We start from the raw sequence: 18,324 nt of genomic DNA, 5'->3' as shown, positions 1-18,324 counted from the left end.
TTTTTATGCTACCTTGTTAGCAGATAACTCGTTTCTTAAATTAGTTTTTCTCTTTGTTTTCTTCATTGGTGTTCTTGACTTTATTGTGCAACTCTTCATAATCATTGACAGTATTTTTTAGTTTCTTTCAGCTAGTGTCATCTATGTCTGTGTCAGTCACTGAAAAGTAAGTAGTTGTCATCCATTTTGATAAGTCTTGGGAGGTTTGATGTTTTATCTTGTACATATGCCACAGAATGACTAAAGACTTCTCTTATTACATCAGGACTACAAATGCTTAATATAACCCTTAATGTGTCCTCTCTTACCTGGTAACTTACATGGCTCTTAGAAAGACAACCAACTTCTTCAGATCATCCAGCTTTTTACTCTTTAATCTCTATGTAGGTCAAGGACAATCATTATTAAGTCTGCAAATTCTTATGTCAACTACTGATAAAAAGACATTTACTTTACTGATAAAAAGACCTAGATAAGTTGAATATTTTATTAGCCATACACAGTGTCATACATGACACTAACTTTTCATAGAATTGTAGTATTAGAAAACTTGGGTCCGAGTATATACATGTACATATACTGTATAATATTTAAATTTTGATCTTGGCCTTATTTTCATATTTTAAAAATCCTTTAAATTTGTATTAATTTCAAATCTGTTGTAGTTAAGTTTAAATTGGATAATTTGTCATTTTAAGGAAAACTCGACTATCTTGACCTAACTTTTCATGTTGTGTTCAGATATCACTTGAAACAAGAAGAGTTTTGCCCAGTTTGGAAATAAAAAGGCCTGACTTTGATCTTGGCTTTTTCATTTATTACTTGCATGACACCAGCCCCAATAAGTCACATTCTCAGTTCTGAACCTCCTTTTCCTCATAAAATGAGGTGTTTGTGTGTGGACTAGATGATTTATAAATAAACTAACTTATGATCTGTACTGATATAACACTTGTTAAATAATAGAGATAATAAATAGGGACAGCTCAGCATTGGACTTGGAATCAAGAGGAGTTGAGTTCAAATGTGGCCTCAGATTTGTTACTAGATGTAAGACCTTGGTCAAGTCACAACCTTTCCCTACTTGCCTCAGTAACCTGAATGTAATCAGTTGGGAGTTACTAAAATTTTACAGCAAGGAAATGATAATTAGTATTGTGATTTGCTTTAACTTCACATACCTGTAGGAATGACTGGAATCCAGGAATCTGCTTGTTGGGCATTTGTAGAGGAGTCGCCTCTTTGCTTGAGGAGTTTTAATAGGGAAAAAATTGACTTTCTAAGATAACCTGTTTATGTATACCCAGTGATTTTATAAACTTCTCTTTGCATAGATCTTAAATTGTCATTTCTGCACCCTATCTTATCAACATTTTTTTTTTTCTAAAATGTGGTGTTTAGAACTGAATATAGCATTTCCCTTATATATCAAAAGGGCAGAATGTAGCTGAAATACCATTTGCTTTTTTGGATGCTCTGCCCTTTTTATGCAGGATTGCATTAGTGTTTTTGATTATCATGTTATAAAATAAATTAATTGAATTTGCATTTTATCCAAATTCTGAGATTTTTTTCACATGAAATGCTATTTAGCTATACTTCTTGTACTTGTAAAATTGATTTAAGTGCTTTACATTTATTATTGTTACTATTTTTCAACTTATTAAATTACCCTCAAGTATTTCAGTCTTTTAGTCTTTTTGGTTTTAGAGTCATTGACTATGTAGCTGTCCCTAACCACCTTGTGTCCAGCTACAAGTTTGATGAGTGTGTGGAGATAATGCCTTCAGCCAGATAATTTTTAAAAATGTAAAAAAAAAGACTGATATTTGGAATGTACCAATAAATATTAACCACTTCTGTAATATATAGCACCATTTCTTTTGCACTGACCATTAGTTCCAAATACAATCTATAGTTTTAGTCTTTTTCACAGAAATAAAGTAGGACGTTCCCAAATGCTTTGCAGAAATCTATGTTGTTTCTATAAGCATTCCTCTCATCTTCCAGTCTAGTAACTCTTGTCAAAACGGTACAGGTGATTTGTGATCTGTTTTTGATAAAGTCATGTTGGCTTTGTCGTCACTTTTTCCTTTTCTAATAATTTATTGATATATTCTACGATTTTGCTAGCTATCAAAATTAAAGCTCACTTGGCTGTGTTTTGCTAGCCCCATTTTCTTCCTGTTTTTGAAAATCAGGACAGCGTTTTCCCTTCTCCAGTCTTTTTCATCTCTCCTATTCTGTCTAGTCTTCCAGAGATCACTGACAGGAGCTCACTAATCACATCCGCTAGGTCAATTTTTACTGTACTCTAGGGGGTAGTTCATCAGGGCCTGGGTGAATTAAACAGTGATGGCAGCTATGTGCTCTTGTCTCCTTCCTTATCTTGAATTTCAGCTCTAATAGTTCTGTCCATTCTGTCCAAAGGTCATTTTTCTTGGTAGAAAAAACAAGCTAATAAGCTTTGAGGAAGTAGCTCTGCTTTCTCTGTCCTGCATTATTATTGTCTAATATTCCTGAACATCAGGCCTGCCTCTTTTGAGTCTACTTTTCTTTAGTATGATTTTAGAAACACCTTTACTTATCTCCCCTTCTCTGCTTATTGTGAAGTATGGCATCATTATGTGAAGAAATTGCTGTTTTTTTATTTGTCTCATTATTTGTCCTTGAGTTAATCCTCAGTATATACATTTTAAGAGGTTAGAGGACTTTCTGCCATTCACATCAGTGTCTTCAATAACTCCCCTCTTTCTTCCTCCTTGCACTTGTTTCTCTTTGTGCCTTTAGAATTTTCCTCCCCCATATCTGACTTTACTGTAGAATTTTAACCATGGGATCTTTCCTTTCCCTGAACCTCTGAAAAAAATCATCTCTGCTGAGGAAATAGAGATAGAAATACTTGATGAATTTTTGAGGAAAAAAAATGTGTGGGATGGTATTGTCTTAAGTAGTAAGGTGGAATTCAGGCGTGTCTTTACCTCTTAAAAATGTCAGAACTTATAAAATTTTCTTTTACAATAATCATCTTGAGAACATAATGTATATATTGATTCCCAAAACAGGTTTAGAATACACTTGTTTAGAATTATCTTTGAAAGCTCTTCTGAGATGACCCATTTCTCCTCTCCTTTACCATTACTCCTTGATCATTAGTCTCTGACTTCAACTGTTTCCAAAGCATCATTTCCATTAAAAGAGCAAAATTTCTACCAATTACTGTGAGAACACAATTCGATAAATAGTTAAGTACCTGTAAAAGGTAATTATATCATGCTTGGAGTAGGGGAAAAAAAGGTGAAAAAAATTTTATTCCTTGCTATGAAAACAAGGGTTTGATAGAAATAAGAACAGGAACATAGGCATAGTATAAAATACAATATAAAAGGGAAAAATTTAGAGAAAGTTTGGAGAAGAAAATTTCTTGGACTTGTTACAGAAGACTTAGAAGTTGTACCTGAATTGGGTCTTGAAGGAAGAAGAGAGCATTTTGATCTAGTGAGTTGGAGAATGTTCCTATCCAAGTAGAATATAGGCTATAACCCATATCTGGAGAGTACAGAAATAGATTGGAGAGCAGTTAATCATCTAGCTTGAATTATGAAAAACTAAGCTAACTATACATTAGAATCATTTCCTTAGAACCTAGAGGAGAGCATATGGTGATGGTCAAAAGATTACTGACTCTGGAAGTAGAGAACTGAGGTTTAAGTTCTGAGCTTGCCAACTTTTGTTTATGAACCTTGCCCCAGAGCACCTTATCCAGGGGTCCTTAAACTACAGCCGCAGGCCAGATGCAGCAGCTGAGGACGTTTATCCCCCTCATCCAGGGCTATGACGTTTCTTTATTTAAAGGCCCACAAAACAAAAGTTTTTGTTTTTACTATAGTCCGGCCCTCCAACAGTCTGAGGGCAGTGAACTGGCCCCTTATTTAAAAAGTTTGAGGACCCCTGATCCTTATCTCTGTAAAATTTGGTTTCCTTATTTCTGCTTCAGATGTAGGTTGAGTTTCATGTGCTATTGAGGTTCCTTAGTGTAATGTTCTGATTAGCTTTCTGGAGGTCTGGGGACCTGTCTTGGTTTCAACAGAATAATCGCCATAAGAAGATTTTCCTTTGTGTTTTCTGCATTTCAACCAAACTGGATTGCTAATTGTTCCCCCAATCTAGTTCTATCCTCATTCATTTTGTGCATTTCCTTCTTATTATCTTTCTATTTTTGCTTGTTGAAATCTTTTGAGACAAACTTAAGTGCTGACTTTTCCTAGAATACTTTCTTTGATTTCACTTAACTAAAAATGAACCATACTTCTTTGATTTTTTAGGCTATTCCGATTTCACTTACAGACTTCATTCTAAATCACTCCTCTCTACTTTTTAATTGTATATGTCAGTGACCCTTGATTCTTAATGTCTTTGTGAGTGGATAAAAGCTTTACTAGATTTTATTTACATTGTCTGCTACAAAGGAGTTGCAAAAAAAGGGGCGGGGGAATGTATATAAGAACAGACTTATGCCTATGGAAATTTAATCCAATTTAAAGCAATCCCTAAAATAAGGGGATCAAACAAGAACCTGGAAACTACCACAGTAAACAAATGTCTGTCTCCTTGACAATAAGAGAGAAATGGTAGTTTAGAGCATAAATTATTTGTAAAAACACATGGAAGGGGAATGATTATAAAAAATATAAATTTATTGAACAGAAATTAAAATTATTAGCTCATAATCTGAAATGGAGCAACCAGTTTCAATTTATTCTTTTTTTATTGTTTTTGTTCAGTCATTTTTCAGTCTTGTCTTCAGCTTTTTGACCCCATTTGAAGGTCATATCCTTCTGCAACTAATTTTGCAGATGAATAAACTGAGGCAAGCAAAATCAGTTTCTGAAGTTTCTGAAGCCAGATTTGAACTCGGGAAGATTGGTCTTTCTGACACTACCACTCTCTTTTCTAGCATTCTTAATCATGCTTTAAAGTTTGTAAGGCACTTCTTTCTCAGTAATCTTGGAACTTTGCAAGTTTTATATCCCTTTTTCTAGGTGATAAAATTTTCTAGGTGATAAAAATTAGGCTTGGAGTAGATAAGTGATCTCAACAATTACATTAGGAAACTGCAGAGATTGAGAGCCTTATCTCGTTTATCAAGTTTATTATTGTGCTGGTCAACCACACTCCATTATATAAAGCACATTTGTGCTTTATATAATCTCAGTACCTGATTAAGAAATAGAAACAGCATCTAGGAAAATTAAGCTGATCTAAGTGGCTGAACATAATCAAATCAATAGAGATAAAATCTATGGGACAAATTTTGAAGACAGTTTGGAATTGTTTTTCAAGACCTTTCAGAGGACAAATGGTAAAACATTGTAAAGATCCAGTTGGTCTTAAAAATTGTTAAGTTGTTAAAAATTGTTAAAAATTGTAAGTCAGGTAGTAACCATTCCTTTTCTTTCTCTTTCTTAAATACAGCTTTTCTTCTCTCCTTTCCTTTTCTCTCCCCCACTCTTCCTTATTCTGCTTCAGAATAAACATGAAAAATTTGGTTTCCACCACATTGTTCTTCATACTTTTCTTTCTAAGACAAATCAGAATAAATCTAATTCTTGTTTTTAGGATATACCCCTGTCATGTTCTCCAAGCTAAACATCCCAGTTCCTTCAACAGTTATTTTATTATTTATCATTGATATTAAGGCTTTCATCATTCTGGCTGCCCCTCCTGGAGTCATATCAAAAGAAGGAACTGTGGATCTACAGTGGGGAAAGGCTAATAAATCAGAACAATGAAAGACTGATTGTATTCTACCATCCTTCTTAGCCATATCTCCTTAGGGAGGACAGAGTTCTTAAGCTGTTTATTTTTGACAGTGTGCTTGTCATATAAATTTACTCCTGGATCAGTAAATTTTTTTTCAACATCAGTTTTAATTCTTCCCAGGTTTCTATTACCCTGTTTTTTCATCCCCTACAAAAAAAATAATTCCATTCTAGTAATATTTCATAATTGTTTAGTTATTTCCCAAATGATGAGCCTTGCTGAATTTCTGGGTTTTGACTACAAAAAGACCTGCTGGAAGATTTTTTTTTTTACACTAATGGGTCCTTTTTGATGGCCTTTTCTTTTCTTTTCTTTTTTTTTAACTTTTTATTGACAACTCATGCCAGGGTAATTTTTAACAACATTATTCCTTGAACTCACTTCTGTTCTGATTTTTCCCTTCCCTCCCTCTACCCCCTCCCCCAGATGGCAAGCAGTCCTATACATGTTAAATAGGTTATAGTAGATCTTGGATACAATATATGTGTGCAGAACTGAACAGTCCTATATATGTTGAATATATCCTAGTATATCCTAGATACAATGTATGTGTGCAGATCCAAACAGTTTTCTTGTTGCTCAGGGAGAATTGGATTTAGAAGGTATAAATAACCCGAGAAGAAGAACAAAAATGCATTACATTCATTTCCTAGTGTTCTTTCTTTGGGTGTAGCTGCTTCTGTCCATCCTTGATCAATTGAAACTAAGTTAGATCTTCTCTTTGTCAAAGAAATCCACTTCCATCAGAATACATCCTCATACAGTATCGTTGTTGAAGTATATAATGATCTCCTGGTTCTGCTCATTTCACTCAGCATCAGTTCATGTAAGTCTTGCCAATCCTCTCTGTATTCGTCCTGCTGGTCATTTCTTACAGAACAATAATATTCCATAACATTCATATAGCACAATTTACCCAACCATTCTCCAATTGATGGGCATCCATTCATTTTCCAGCTTCTAGCCACTACAAACAGGGCTGCCACAAACATTTTGGCACATATAGGTCCCTTTCCCTTCTTTAGTATCTCCTTGGGGTATAAGCCCAGTAGAAACATTGCTGAATCAAAGGGTATGCACAGTTTGATAACTTTTTGAGCATAATTCCAGATTACTCTCCAGAATGGCTGGATGTGTTCACAATTCCACCAACAATGATGGCCTTTTCTTAATCCTCATTCTTTTATCTTGTCTTTTCTGTGACATATTACCGAATACCTTTTCTCATGAGTACTTTCCTGTTTGGGTTGTTGAAAATGATGTGTGCCACATGTAAAAATTTTTCATATTTATGCACTTAAATTTGGAAACAGAATTTTCCAGTTTTAAAATATTGCAAATAGAGAGCAGAGCTTCAGTCAGTTTGGACCCATTTTTTTAAAAAACAAATGCAAAAACTTTTGATCAGTGAAGGCTGAAATTTATTAGTTAATTTTCAAAAACAATAGTTATAGTTATAAACAATATACTACTATACTGTTTAGCTACTTGTCTTTGTGAGAAAACTTCCAATTAAGACAGTCATTGAAATCAAGTATTGAAATAAAATGACTAGACCTTCAGATCACCATATCTCACACTGTTAAGCAATGATTTTTTTATACATTTATAATGCTGCACAAGAAAAATCGGATTAAAAAGGGAAAAAAAGCATGAGAAAGAAAAAGAGTAAGCAAATAAAGACAAAAAAAGGTGAAAATGCTATGTTGTGATCCACAGTCAGTTTCTATAGTCCTCTTTCTCTGTATGCAGATGGCTCTCTCCATCACAAGACCATTGGAATTGGCCTGAATCACCTCATTGTTAATCATCACATAATCTTCTTGTTGCTGTGTACAATGATCTTTTGGTTCTCCTCATTTCTCTTTCTATATCAGTTTATTTATGTCTTTCTAGGCCTCTCTTAAATCATCCTGCTGATTGTTTGATATAGAACAATAATGTTCCATAACATTTATATATTGTAATATATTTAGCAATTTTCCAACTGATGGACAGCCACTCAGTTTCCAGTTACTTGCCGCTACAAAAAGGTCTAATCAGTGCTTTTTCTTTTCTTTTCTTTTCTTTTTTTTTTTAAATTGAAGCTTTATTTTCAAAATATAATGCAAGGATAATTTTTCAACATGACCCTTGCAAAACCTTCTGTTGCAATTTTTCTCCCTTCACCCCATCCCCTCTCCTAAATGGCAAATAATTCAAGATATGTTAAACATGGTAAAAATACATGTAAATCTAATGTAGGCATATATATTTTTACAATTATCTTTAAGCAATGATTTTTTCCCCTGAGGCAATTGGAGTTAAGTGACTTGCCGGGGTCACACAGGTAGGAAAGTGTCGAGATCAAATTTGAACTCGGGTCCTTCTGATTTCAGGGCTGGTACTCTACCCACTATGCCACCTAGATGGCCTATAAGCAATGATTTTTTAAAAGAAGAGGTGTATTGTATTTTTCTAAAAATATATTTGCTTCATTTTAGTAAGTTAAAGTCATTTTTGCTTTTATGTTCAAATTTCTCACGTATGCATTCAAAAAGAGTATGAATTTAAAAAGGTTTGGAACTACTTATCTAGAGTCCCCAGCTTATCAGCTTTCCTTCCTTCCCTCTGTGGAATTATTGTTTGAGTAACAGTAAAGAGACCTTAGGTTTCAACGATGCTTAATTTTAAAAACTTATTTTTATGACATGTTCTCTTATTTTCCTTCCTCATAGATCCATCCTTTCAACAGACTAATGAGAACAGGAATTCTCAAAACCCAATCAAAATATTCATGTTTATCCAACAACATATACATTACTTGATTCCTCCTCGGCTCTTATCTTTTCCTTCTGGGACTGAAATTGTTGTTATCTTTCTTTTGAGAAATGAATATAAAACATGAGATATAAGAGTTGATTTCTGAATGTAGGATATACATACTTTGGGAATAACATTTAACATATTCATATAGTTACACATACAAATTATTTATTCCTGATTCACTTCTGCCTTGGCCATTTTTATGGAATAAGTTCCTGGTTAATTTGCATGGTATGTTGTGTCTCCCAGATGTTTCTTGCATACTGATGAAGAACCTCAGAATAAAGTAAAAGGGCTAATTCTGTAAAGATTTGTTATAACAATAGAGTGTGTCTTTACCTAGGTCACATTAAGAAATAGAACTTCAAATTTAGTAAATATTGAGTATTTGATTTTGCTAAAACAGCTCTTCCTGACTTTAGGGCTGGTGTTCTATCCACTGCCATCTAGCTTGTCCCTTAGTCGCTGTCCCTTAGCCTTTGTCTTCTTGATGAAATATGTACATGGATAAAGTTAAACTTCTCTGATGTCTCTTTATATATTTATTTACTTATTTATTTTTGCGTCTGAAGCAGGTATCATTTTTGCCTGTTCTTAGAGTTAAAAAAAAAAGTCCATGGAAAAAAAAATGAGGTATTTATAAAATGAAATTTGAAGCAGACGGTGCTAGAAATGGAGGTACTAGATTTGAGAATTTCTGCCTTCTGTGATGGATTGGTTCTACGTCAAGTAGAATAGTTGATCTGCATTTTGCATTTGTTTTTATTTTTAAAAAGTCTTTTAAAAAACAAATTTAATAAATAGCCTTAGTCTAATATACTATTAACTCACCTATCCCTTGGCTCTCAATTATGTTTTTTTTTTTTTTTTAATGTATTTTTCTAAATGACTATCCAGTTCTCCAATCTTAACCTCTTAGGTTATTCTTATTTTTTCCATGTTCCTCATGCCAAAGTTTAAACATTAATTTCTTTTTTACATTCAGTAGAGAGAAATATCTGACTACTATATTCCTAGTGTTCTTTATGCTGCTTGTCTTCAGACTCATTTTTAGAGAAAGATATTTATTTGTTGCTTGGCTTAGGTTTAAGTCGGCTCATATTGCTAAATTGTGACTTTCATTTTTAAAAAAAAAAATCTGATTTTTTTATTTTAGTTTAAAAATTCAATCAAGTATCTTGTCATACTTTCTCAGCTCCTTTCTTTAGTTGAATGAGCTTTTTAATTGTTATTCTTATGACTAGCTTTAATTTCTTCTTTCATTGTTAATGATTGGAACTGAATCAGTAGATTTATGCACATTGGATTTATAAAATATATAATGGAAAAACAAGACACCTTTTCTTTAATCACATAGCTCTCTTAGCTACAAGCTTTCATGGTGCCTTTATACCATAACTGTATACTTATCTGAATAGTTTTGTCTTCTGTTTCTTTTGTGCTGGTATTTGACTCATGGAAACCCTCAGGGGCATGAAAACTTAACATTAATTCTGTAAGAATTAATACATTGCATTTTTATGAATACATTCTGATGATGCTTTTAAAATATCAACAGTAATTTATTTGTTATTATCTTAGTCATGATGAAATAAAATTGTGCCTTACTTTGCTCTTCTGTAAAATTTTGAGGTCATTATTGGTTGCTGGTTGTAGTGTAGTGTTGAAATCTTTCCTTTTTTTTTTTTTTTTTTTTTTTTTTAAACGTGATTAGGACCATATTATGAAGTTCCATTGGTCCTATTACTCTCCTGGCTACTTTTGCTCCTACAAGGTATTCTATAAGATGTCCTTCACTTCTCTAAATTTCTATTGATTTCTTATAGTCACTTAACATATCTTAAATTTAGGCTATCCTTATTTTCACCTCAGTCTTTTCTTTTAATATGAAATTCAAGGATCATCTGATAAAGCTTTTTTTTTTTCCAATTTTTCCAACTACTAACATTCTCCTTCCCAAACTCCTTCTATCCCTTTATGCTTATTAAGTTTATGCTAATACTCTATTTGTTTTTCCAGTATGTAAGCATATTGTAAGTAGGGATTCTTTATACTTGTTTCCTAGCACAGAATTCCTAAGTACTTTGTGAGTTATATTCCCACAATATGTGAGTTTATAGCCCAGTTATATTCCACAATTTGTCCAGAGCACAGTGCATGTTTCCATATATAGAAATCTAATTATGAAATATTTAAATGGATTTTGTGAAACCTCTACATTATTTCCTTTGTCTTTTGAGTGTGGTGTACCCAACCACAGGATAGATCACTTAGTTGATTTTGTTTAATGCTATATTCATAAGCTCTATAATAAAAGCTCCCCTGTAACAATCGCCCTCCTCCTATTTAACCTTTCATTGGCCTTGTGGTGTCTACCTCATAGCATTTCTCTTATCTTTAGGCTTCTCTACAGGAGCACAATCACCACTCTAGTTCATGTCCTGACCACCTCTTGTCTAATCCATTTAAATGGTCTCCTAGTTGGTTTCCCTGCCTTAATTCTTTCCTCTCTCCAGTTCATCTTCCACACAGCTGCCAAAGCAGTATATATTTTTAAAAAATAATTATAACTTTTTATTGACAGAGCGCATGTCTGGGTAGTTTTTTACATCACTATCCCTTGCACTCACTTCTGTTCTGACTTTTCCCCTCCCTCCCTTCCCCTCCCACAGATGGAAAAGTCCTATACATGATAAATATGTCACAGTGTATCCTAGATAAAGTATATGTGTGCAGAACCAAACAGTTCTCTTCTTGCACAGGAAGAATTGGATTCAGAAGGTAAAAATAACCTGGGAAGAAGAACCAAAATGCAAACAGCTTACATTCATTTCCCAGTATTCTTTCTTTGGGTGTAGTTGCTTCTGTCCCTCGTTGATCAATTGAAACTGAGTTAGATCTTCTCAAAACAGTATTTTTAAAGCACAGAACTGACCTTGTCACTTCTCAAAAAACTTTAGGAATTCATTCTTGTTCCCATAGTCCTCTAGGAGTTCTTCAGCTTTGTTACACTCCCTTTCACTGTTTCATGAAGGTTATCGACTCTTTTGTGAATATTTTTTAAATTATTGAAGGAAATGCTAAATTTCCTGCAAAGGCTAATGAAAATAAAGAAGTAAATTTTTTTTTCCCTCATCCATGTTCAGATACCCTGAAATCTTTCTTTGGATTCCTCCCTGGGCAGATAACCTTGGATTAAAAACTTTTTTCCTAGAACATAAAAGACTTCTAGCTATAATATGTCTCATTAATTTCACGTTTGCCTTACTGTATGCTTACTCCCTTATGCATTCTGTATTTCAATCAGATAGCAAATTTCATCCAGATTGATCTATTTGCTTTTCTTTGTTAATGACATTTTATCTCTTATCCACAGAGAAATATCATATAGGAATCTTCCCATCTTAGCTTGGAATCCACCCCCAGCTTTTCTTTAGTGCTCACAGTGTCATTTCTTTCCTGGTTCTCTTTTGACCAGCCTACTTTCTACGTACATATATTTCTTTCTTTATACATATTTGCTCATTTGTGTGTGTGTGTGTGTGTGTTTGCCCCCAGTAGGACATAAACTTTTTGAGACCAGGAGTTGTTATATCTCCATTCCTGTAACTCCAGTTCCTACTGTGATGCCTTCCATAGAACAGTGCAAGATGCTGTGTTACTTACACCTCAAGTCTTTCAAGGGCTTGTAGCCTACTTTGAATGTGTACTAAAGTAGTAAGAATGTGGGTGGTTTATTAATAAATGTAGGAATATAAAAAGTGTCATCTTTTTTCTTTTCTCTTAGGTGAAGATTATGAAGACAATGAACTGGTAAACTCAGATGAGGCTATGAAGAAACCCTGTCCAGTACAGATTGTTGTTGCTCATGAAGATGATCACAACTTTGAGCTTGATGAAGAGGCATTGGAGCAAATTTTATTACAAGAGCATATACGTGATCTTAATATCGTAGTGGTGTCTGTGGCAGGAGCTTTCCGAAAAGGGAAATCATTCTTATTGGACTTCATGCTGAGATATATGTATAACAAGGTGAATAGTATTTCTTCACTTTATAAAATGCTATATAGAAATAATGATTTTTGCAGGGTTATTACTAGTTTGTATTCCATTTATTTTTTCCCATAATTTTGTCACTTATTTTTTGTTAAAACCATAGTATCTGTATGCCCTGAAAATGCAGGACATTATTATTCACTGGAACTGGGAGCTTTCAAATTAGGATTAGGAGGCCTTCCTTGCAACTAGATAGACTAGAAAGTTTATTAACTTTTTCAAAATTATAAATTTAAATGATTCTTTTCCTGTATGTCCTGTTTCTTCCAAACCACTAGTTTTATAATAGATAGTCCACAGTAGAAGAGTAATATATATTTTACTGATCTTTAGTATAGTTTTGAATTGGGGACCACTGAATTGAATATGATTCTAAATTTTGAGCTTAATCATTATATTAAAGGCAGATTGTTGAAGCAATATGCTACTTTTATATAGCTAAACTAAATATTTCTGTAGGTTGAGGAAAGTAAGTAAATCTGAAATTTGTTACAAATAGTGTGGGTGTAAATATTTTTATATATTGATCTTTTCTTTCTGTCATTAATCTTCTTGGGGTATTGTACTTAGTAGTGGAATTACTAGGGAGAAATCTGAAAATTTTCATATTTCTTGCCTGACTCATAGTTTTCCAGAAAAGTTGGACTAGATCTACTAGCAGTAGTGTACTTAACTAGTCTTATGGTTATTGTGCCATGTGTGGCCATGCATTTACTCAGATTAAAAGGATTCCCCCACATCATCCCCTGCCATACTTATGTGAATAATTGTAGAATCTGTCACTTGTGTAGAAAAAGTTCAGTAATCAAATCTGGTACTATTTTGAAGATTATTAGAAGTTAGAATGTATTTTCCAACAATGTTAAAGTCATTTGAGGTAATTGTACTGTACTGACAATATGCTGGCTTACTGAGTATGTAATACTGAGGTGGCTCAGTGGATAGAGCACTGGGCCAGGGATCAGGAAGATCTGTGAGGTCAAAGGTGGCCTAAGGAAATTTACTAGTTTTGTGGCCGGGCAAATCACCTAACTTCTGTCTTAGTTCATTATCTGTTAAAAAAGGATAACAAGCACCTGCCTTGTAGGGTTGTTGTGAGGATCAAATAAGATCATATTTGTAATACACTGAAAATAAGGCCTGACATATAGAAGACAGTATTAATAAATATTAGCTATAAGTAAGGTTAAATAAATGCTTGTTTCCTTCTCCTTTCCTCTGAATAAAATCATGGGATAGAGTTGCGATTTATATTGAAAAGTAATCCTTATTGTAAAGAACTGTTTTTTCTTAATAAGAAAGTGCAAAACATTTCTTTTTTCTTTTCCCCCAAAAGGTAGCTATTTAAGTACCTTAAAGAATACTAAGATTGAAAATAGCTTTCCTCATTCCTCCACATTGCTTTTTTTGCTCTTTTATCTAATTTCTTCATTATTATATTTGATCATTACTATTTGGGATTTTTCACGCAAATCAGCAGCTTTGCTTATTAATCAGAAATGGAATTAAAGCGATTATATTGAACTAGTTTCATGATATATAGTGTGTCCAACACGTGTGTGTATCTGTGTATCTGTTTTAGGTAGGTGACAGTTAAAAAGTAAATGTCCATGGTAGAATTTTAGTCAAGAAAATGTTGCTAATTAGTATGACAGTTTAGGGAATATGAAAGAGGTAAAATAATTTTGAATTGTTAACTTCTGTACTCAATTGAAGTAAATTGCCTAACATTTAAGCATACAGAATACTTAAGGGTGTTAAAAAGATAAAATGCAAAGGTAAACATTTCAGTAATAATATTACCCAAACATGATATAATTAACTTGAGGTTTGTAAAGCACTTTATTCTAACAACAGCGTTGGGAGATGAGCTCTTATAACTCTCATTTTGCAGGTAAGGAAGTGTCTGAGACTGGTTTTGAATTCTGGTCTTCCTAATCCCAGGCTCAGTGCTCTATCCATTGCACACTGCTGTAGTATGTTTTAAAATGTATTTAAGGTATAATAAGATGGGAAAGAATTGCGGTGATCTTTTGTCAGTTAAAATTTGAATAATTGTAAAGCTTCCAGAGATTTATTAATAAAGTTTTGTTGTTTCTTTGTTATGTCACTCCCCCTCCCCCTCTCCATTGACTCTTCCCTTTTAACAAATAAAATTGAGCAAAAGCAAACTGACCTAGGAGCTGTGTTCCTCCTTAAGCACATTTGGATCCTGTGTATTTCACTGCCAACATGTTCAACTGAAGGCTGATCAGTGACACTGATTAACATTCTGTTTTCCTTTTCATTGTTGTGGTCAGTGGGTCAAGTGTTTGCTTTGGTGTACTCTCTGCATCAGGTTTGCTCAAGTTTAGTTTATGATGTTGCTCTGAAATCCTTTCTGTCCGTCATTCCTTATGGTATATTTATCATTTGCACTCATAATCATTCCTCTTGTGATGGGGACCCACTCTGTGGACAGATTTGTGACCATTAACATTTTTAATATCCAGGAGACTTTTCTTTAGGTTTTGACTCTATTGGGAATATATGCCCAGTAAATGTGATCTCCCAAGTAAAAAGTTTCTATATAGTTCCAAATTGTTTTACAGAATTACTGGATTAGTGAACAGTATGTTAATATATTTTTCCACAATCCCTGCATATTTATCATTTTCTTTTTGCTATCTTTGTCAATCTGAAATCTCAGTTATTTTTATTTGCACTTCGCTCCTATATTGATAAGAGACTACTTTCCCTGTGAAAAATATGTAGTTATTGCTAATAATAGACTTCCATATGATGATTATGATAACATATAAATAATAGCTTCTTATTTATTTAGTTTGATCCTCATACCAATAGTATGAGTAGGTGCAGTTATTATCCCTGTTTAAAGGTGAAGAAAAGTAGTCTTGGCAAGTTTAAGTGACTTAGCTGTGGAGAGAGATCTTGTGTACTGGTAGAGATCTCATTTCAAAAGCATCATGCCATACATAGAAATGCTTTTCAAATTGTTATTGTAAGTTAGAAGAATATTTTCAGTAGCAGCAAAAAAGTTTCTCACTAATACAGCTAATAATATAGATATATGTACTGGCCTGTTTGTCTAATATAAAATAGCACAATTCTGAGTGGCCCTCACCTTTACAGTAAGTGATAGAGTAGAAGTTGAAGGAAATGGTCCAGAAGAGCTGATGATGACACAGTATCTAGACTGTCTACCAATGTTAACTTATTTCTTTGTACTTAATGTATAATCTTGTTTCCCCAGCCTGTTGATATACTACTGAAAACAATTATATTCATATTGATAGTTTCACTGTAAGTGATTGGAAGGAACAAGTTATTAGTTATTAGTTAATAATAGTTAATAGTTCCCTTTCTTTTTTCTCTCTTCCTACTCTCCCCTTCTCCCCTTCCTACTCTCCCCTTCTCCCCTTCCTAGCTATTGAAAGCAATTAAATGGAGTAACTGTTTACAGGCTTTATTTGGAGTGATGAAAAAAACAAACCAGTAGATAGGCTAGATATTGTTAACAGTACAACTAGAAGTAAAACAAAGCAAAACAAAAAAACAACTTTGTTGTGTTGAGCAGCTATTCATGTCATAAGAAGAAACACCACATTTGGACTCTACTCTTGATGTCTTATGTAAATGGGCTGTGGGAGGAAGCCACAATGGCTCTTAAGAAGATGAAATTCTAAAGCATAGTTTCAAATATGTGCAGAAAAGAATATGGTTATGATAGTTTTACTGGCATTTGAATAGTTTCTCAAAAGAATATGAAGGGGAAAGGATTACAGGTAAAACTTTTTAGAGACCACCCTCTTTGCCACCCATCATTCCTCTCCCCCATTAAAAATTTATTTTTTTGGAAAGATCAGTAATTACTTACAGATTTGTTTTCTTTTTTTTTTCCCCCCCGTAGAACTTTCTTGAAAAGGAAACAAGAATTTAAAGAACAAGATGTGACTTTAAATTTTTCTCAAACACAATGTATAGGTTAAAATCGAACAAAATTTTCTTATGTGCATTAACCTAAGGTGTAAGCCAGTATTTTTGATAGAATTCAGGTAGAAGTCCTGTTTTGTCCAGTTTTGAAAATATATACAACCCTTTTAAATTATTTAAAGTTAAAAAGTTATGTTAAAAAAAAGTTATGTAAAAATGTTAAAAAAACATGTATTTTCAGGGATGAGTTTTAGTAAAATGGGCATAAATATTTCACTGAAATACTTTGTTCTCTCTTGATTTAGCAGTGTTCCTTACAACTCTTCAGTTCCTTACAACAACAGTAATAATATGTAGCATTGACGTAGCATTTTAATAGCTCTTCCTATGCATCCCTTGTTCTTGGTGGACAAGCGTTCAGGGTACTTTTGGTGGGTTAGATTACAGCTGTTTTTGCTGTCTAGGTTGGTAAGACTCAGAGACTGCTCCTTCCATGGGGGATCTCCATTCCCAAGATTACATTGGCCTTGGGCCGGCCTGCCTGCTGTGTCCCAAAGAGCTCTGTTTGCTATGTCTAGAGTGTGGAGGTAAGAGCGCTGTAAAGCAACGCCTTTGCAGACTGGCCTTTTAGTCACAGGAAATTGTACCAGAATGGGGCCAACATCTTAATAGTGAAATCTTTTTTTACTTTTTTTACTTTTTCTGTAAGGGATTGAAGTTTATTTAAAAAGTGACACAGCAAGGTTTTGATCACAAAATAAAGTGTGGTATGATGAATAGGGAGACCTATCTTAGGAAGACTTAAGTTTCAAGGCCTGCTTCTGGCATGTATGGCATTGATCTCCTGGTGCCCCTAAAGTAGTGCTCTAAGACTTAGACTCTCAGCTCCCTAGGCAGTACCCTCAACTCTGTACCTCCATCCCAAATTGTGCATGTTTTTGTATGTAGACTGGATTTGAACCCAGGTCTTCTGAGGCACACCTTATCCCTACTGTACTACTGGGGAGGCACACTGGGTAATATACAGAACATATTATGTATGTGGATGATATAACCAGGTATGTGCGTGTGTGTGTGTGTGTGTGTGTGTGTGTGTGTGTGTATGAATGTATATATAAATACCCATGTATCTGTATGCGAGATTATCCACTGTGAACCTGGGAATGTCACTTTAACCACTTTTAGTGCTTGGGCAATTGAAAGACTGTAAATTACAGATTACTTGATCTGTTTTGTTAAGAGGCGTTCTCTTTCCTAAAGAAATCACTGACTTGGCTTATTCTTCAAGCCCCTCGTTCTGTTCTCCCTACTTTCCCCCACCCCTTTTCTTTTGACTTAAATCAAAGGTAATTTTGATAGAGAAGAAATAGTATAGAGTGTATTCACAGGTTCAGTGATTGGGGTATGGATTTGTGCTAGGGACTTCTTCCATGAAAGTGGATTATTTTTCTATATCTTTTAAATTGAAATGGTGAGTTAAAAGTTGAGATTATTATATTGCTCAAATTTTACATGCCTGGTTCAGTGTGATATGTGGGATTCCACACTAAATGACACTAATCTATGAGGGAGCCTAGGAACAAATTCTCATTTAGGATAGATATAATGTTTCTTGTAAAATATCAATTGGCAGAATCAAATATTTGAATGATATTACTTTTAACTAAGTGCAGTTAAATGGTGCCAGTGAATAGTTGGGAGAACCTG

The 18,324-nt window shown here is 33.9% G+C and overlaps 1 protein-coding gene across 2 annotated transcripts in view; it reads left to right on the top strand.

Annotated features, from left to right (window-relative positions):
• The window catches only part of ATL2 (atlastin GTPase 2), a 74,563-nt gene that overhangs the window by 30,098 nt on the left and 26,141 nt on the right, over positions 1 to 18,324 (top strand). For both annotated transcript variants that reach the window (XM_031950359.1, XM_031950360.1), the window contains exon 2: positions 12,416 to 12,660. In XM_031950359.1, the coding sequence (XP_031806219.1) occupies positions 12,416 to 12,660 (245 nt within the window). The remainder of the gene's footprint in view (positions 1 to 12,415; positions 12,661 to 18,324) is intronic.

Source organism: Sarcophilus harrisii, chromosome 2, assembly GCF_902635505.1.
Source record: "Sarcophilus harrisii chromosome 2, mSarHar1.11, whole genome shotgun sequence".
Classification (NCBI taxonomy): domain Eukaryota; kingdom Metazoa; phylum Chordata; class Mammalia; order Dasyuromorphia; family Dasyuridae; genus Sarcophilus; species Sarcophilus harrisii.
Note: the sequence above shows the minus strand (reverse complement) of the source record. Positions and strands in the feature narration are given on the sequence as shown.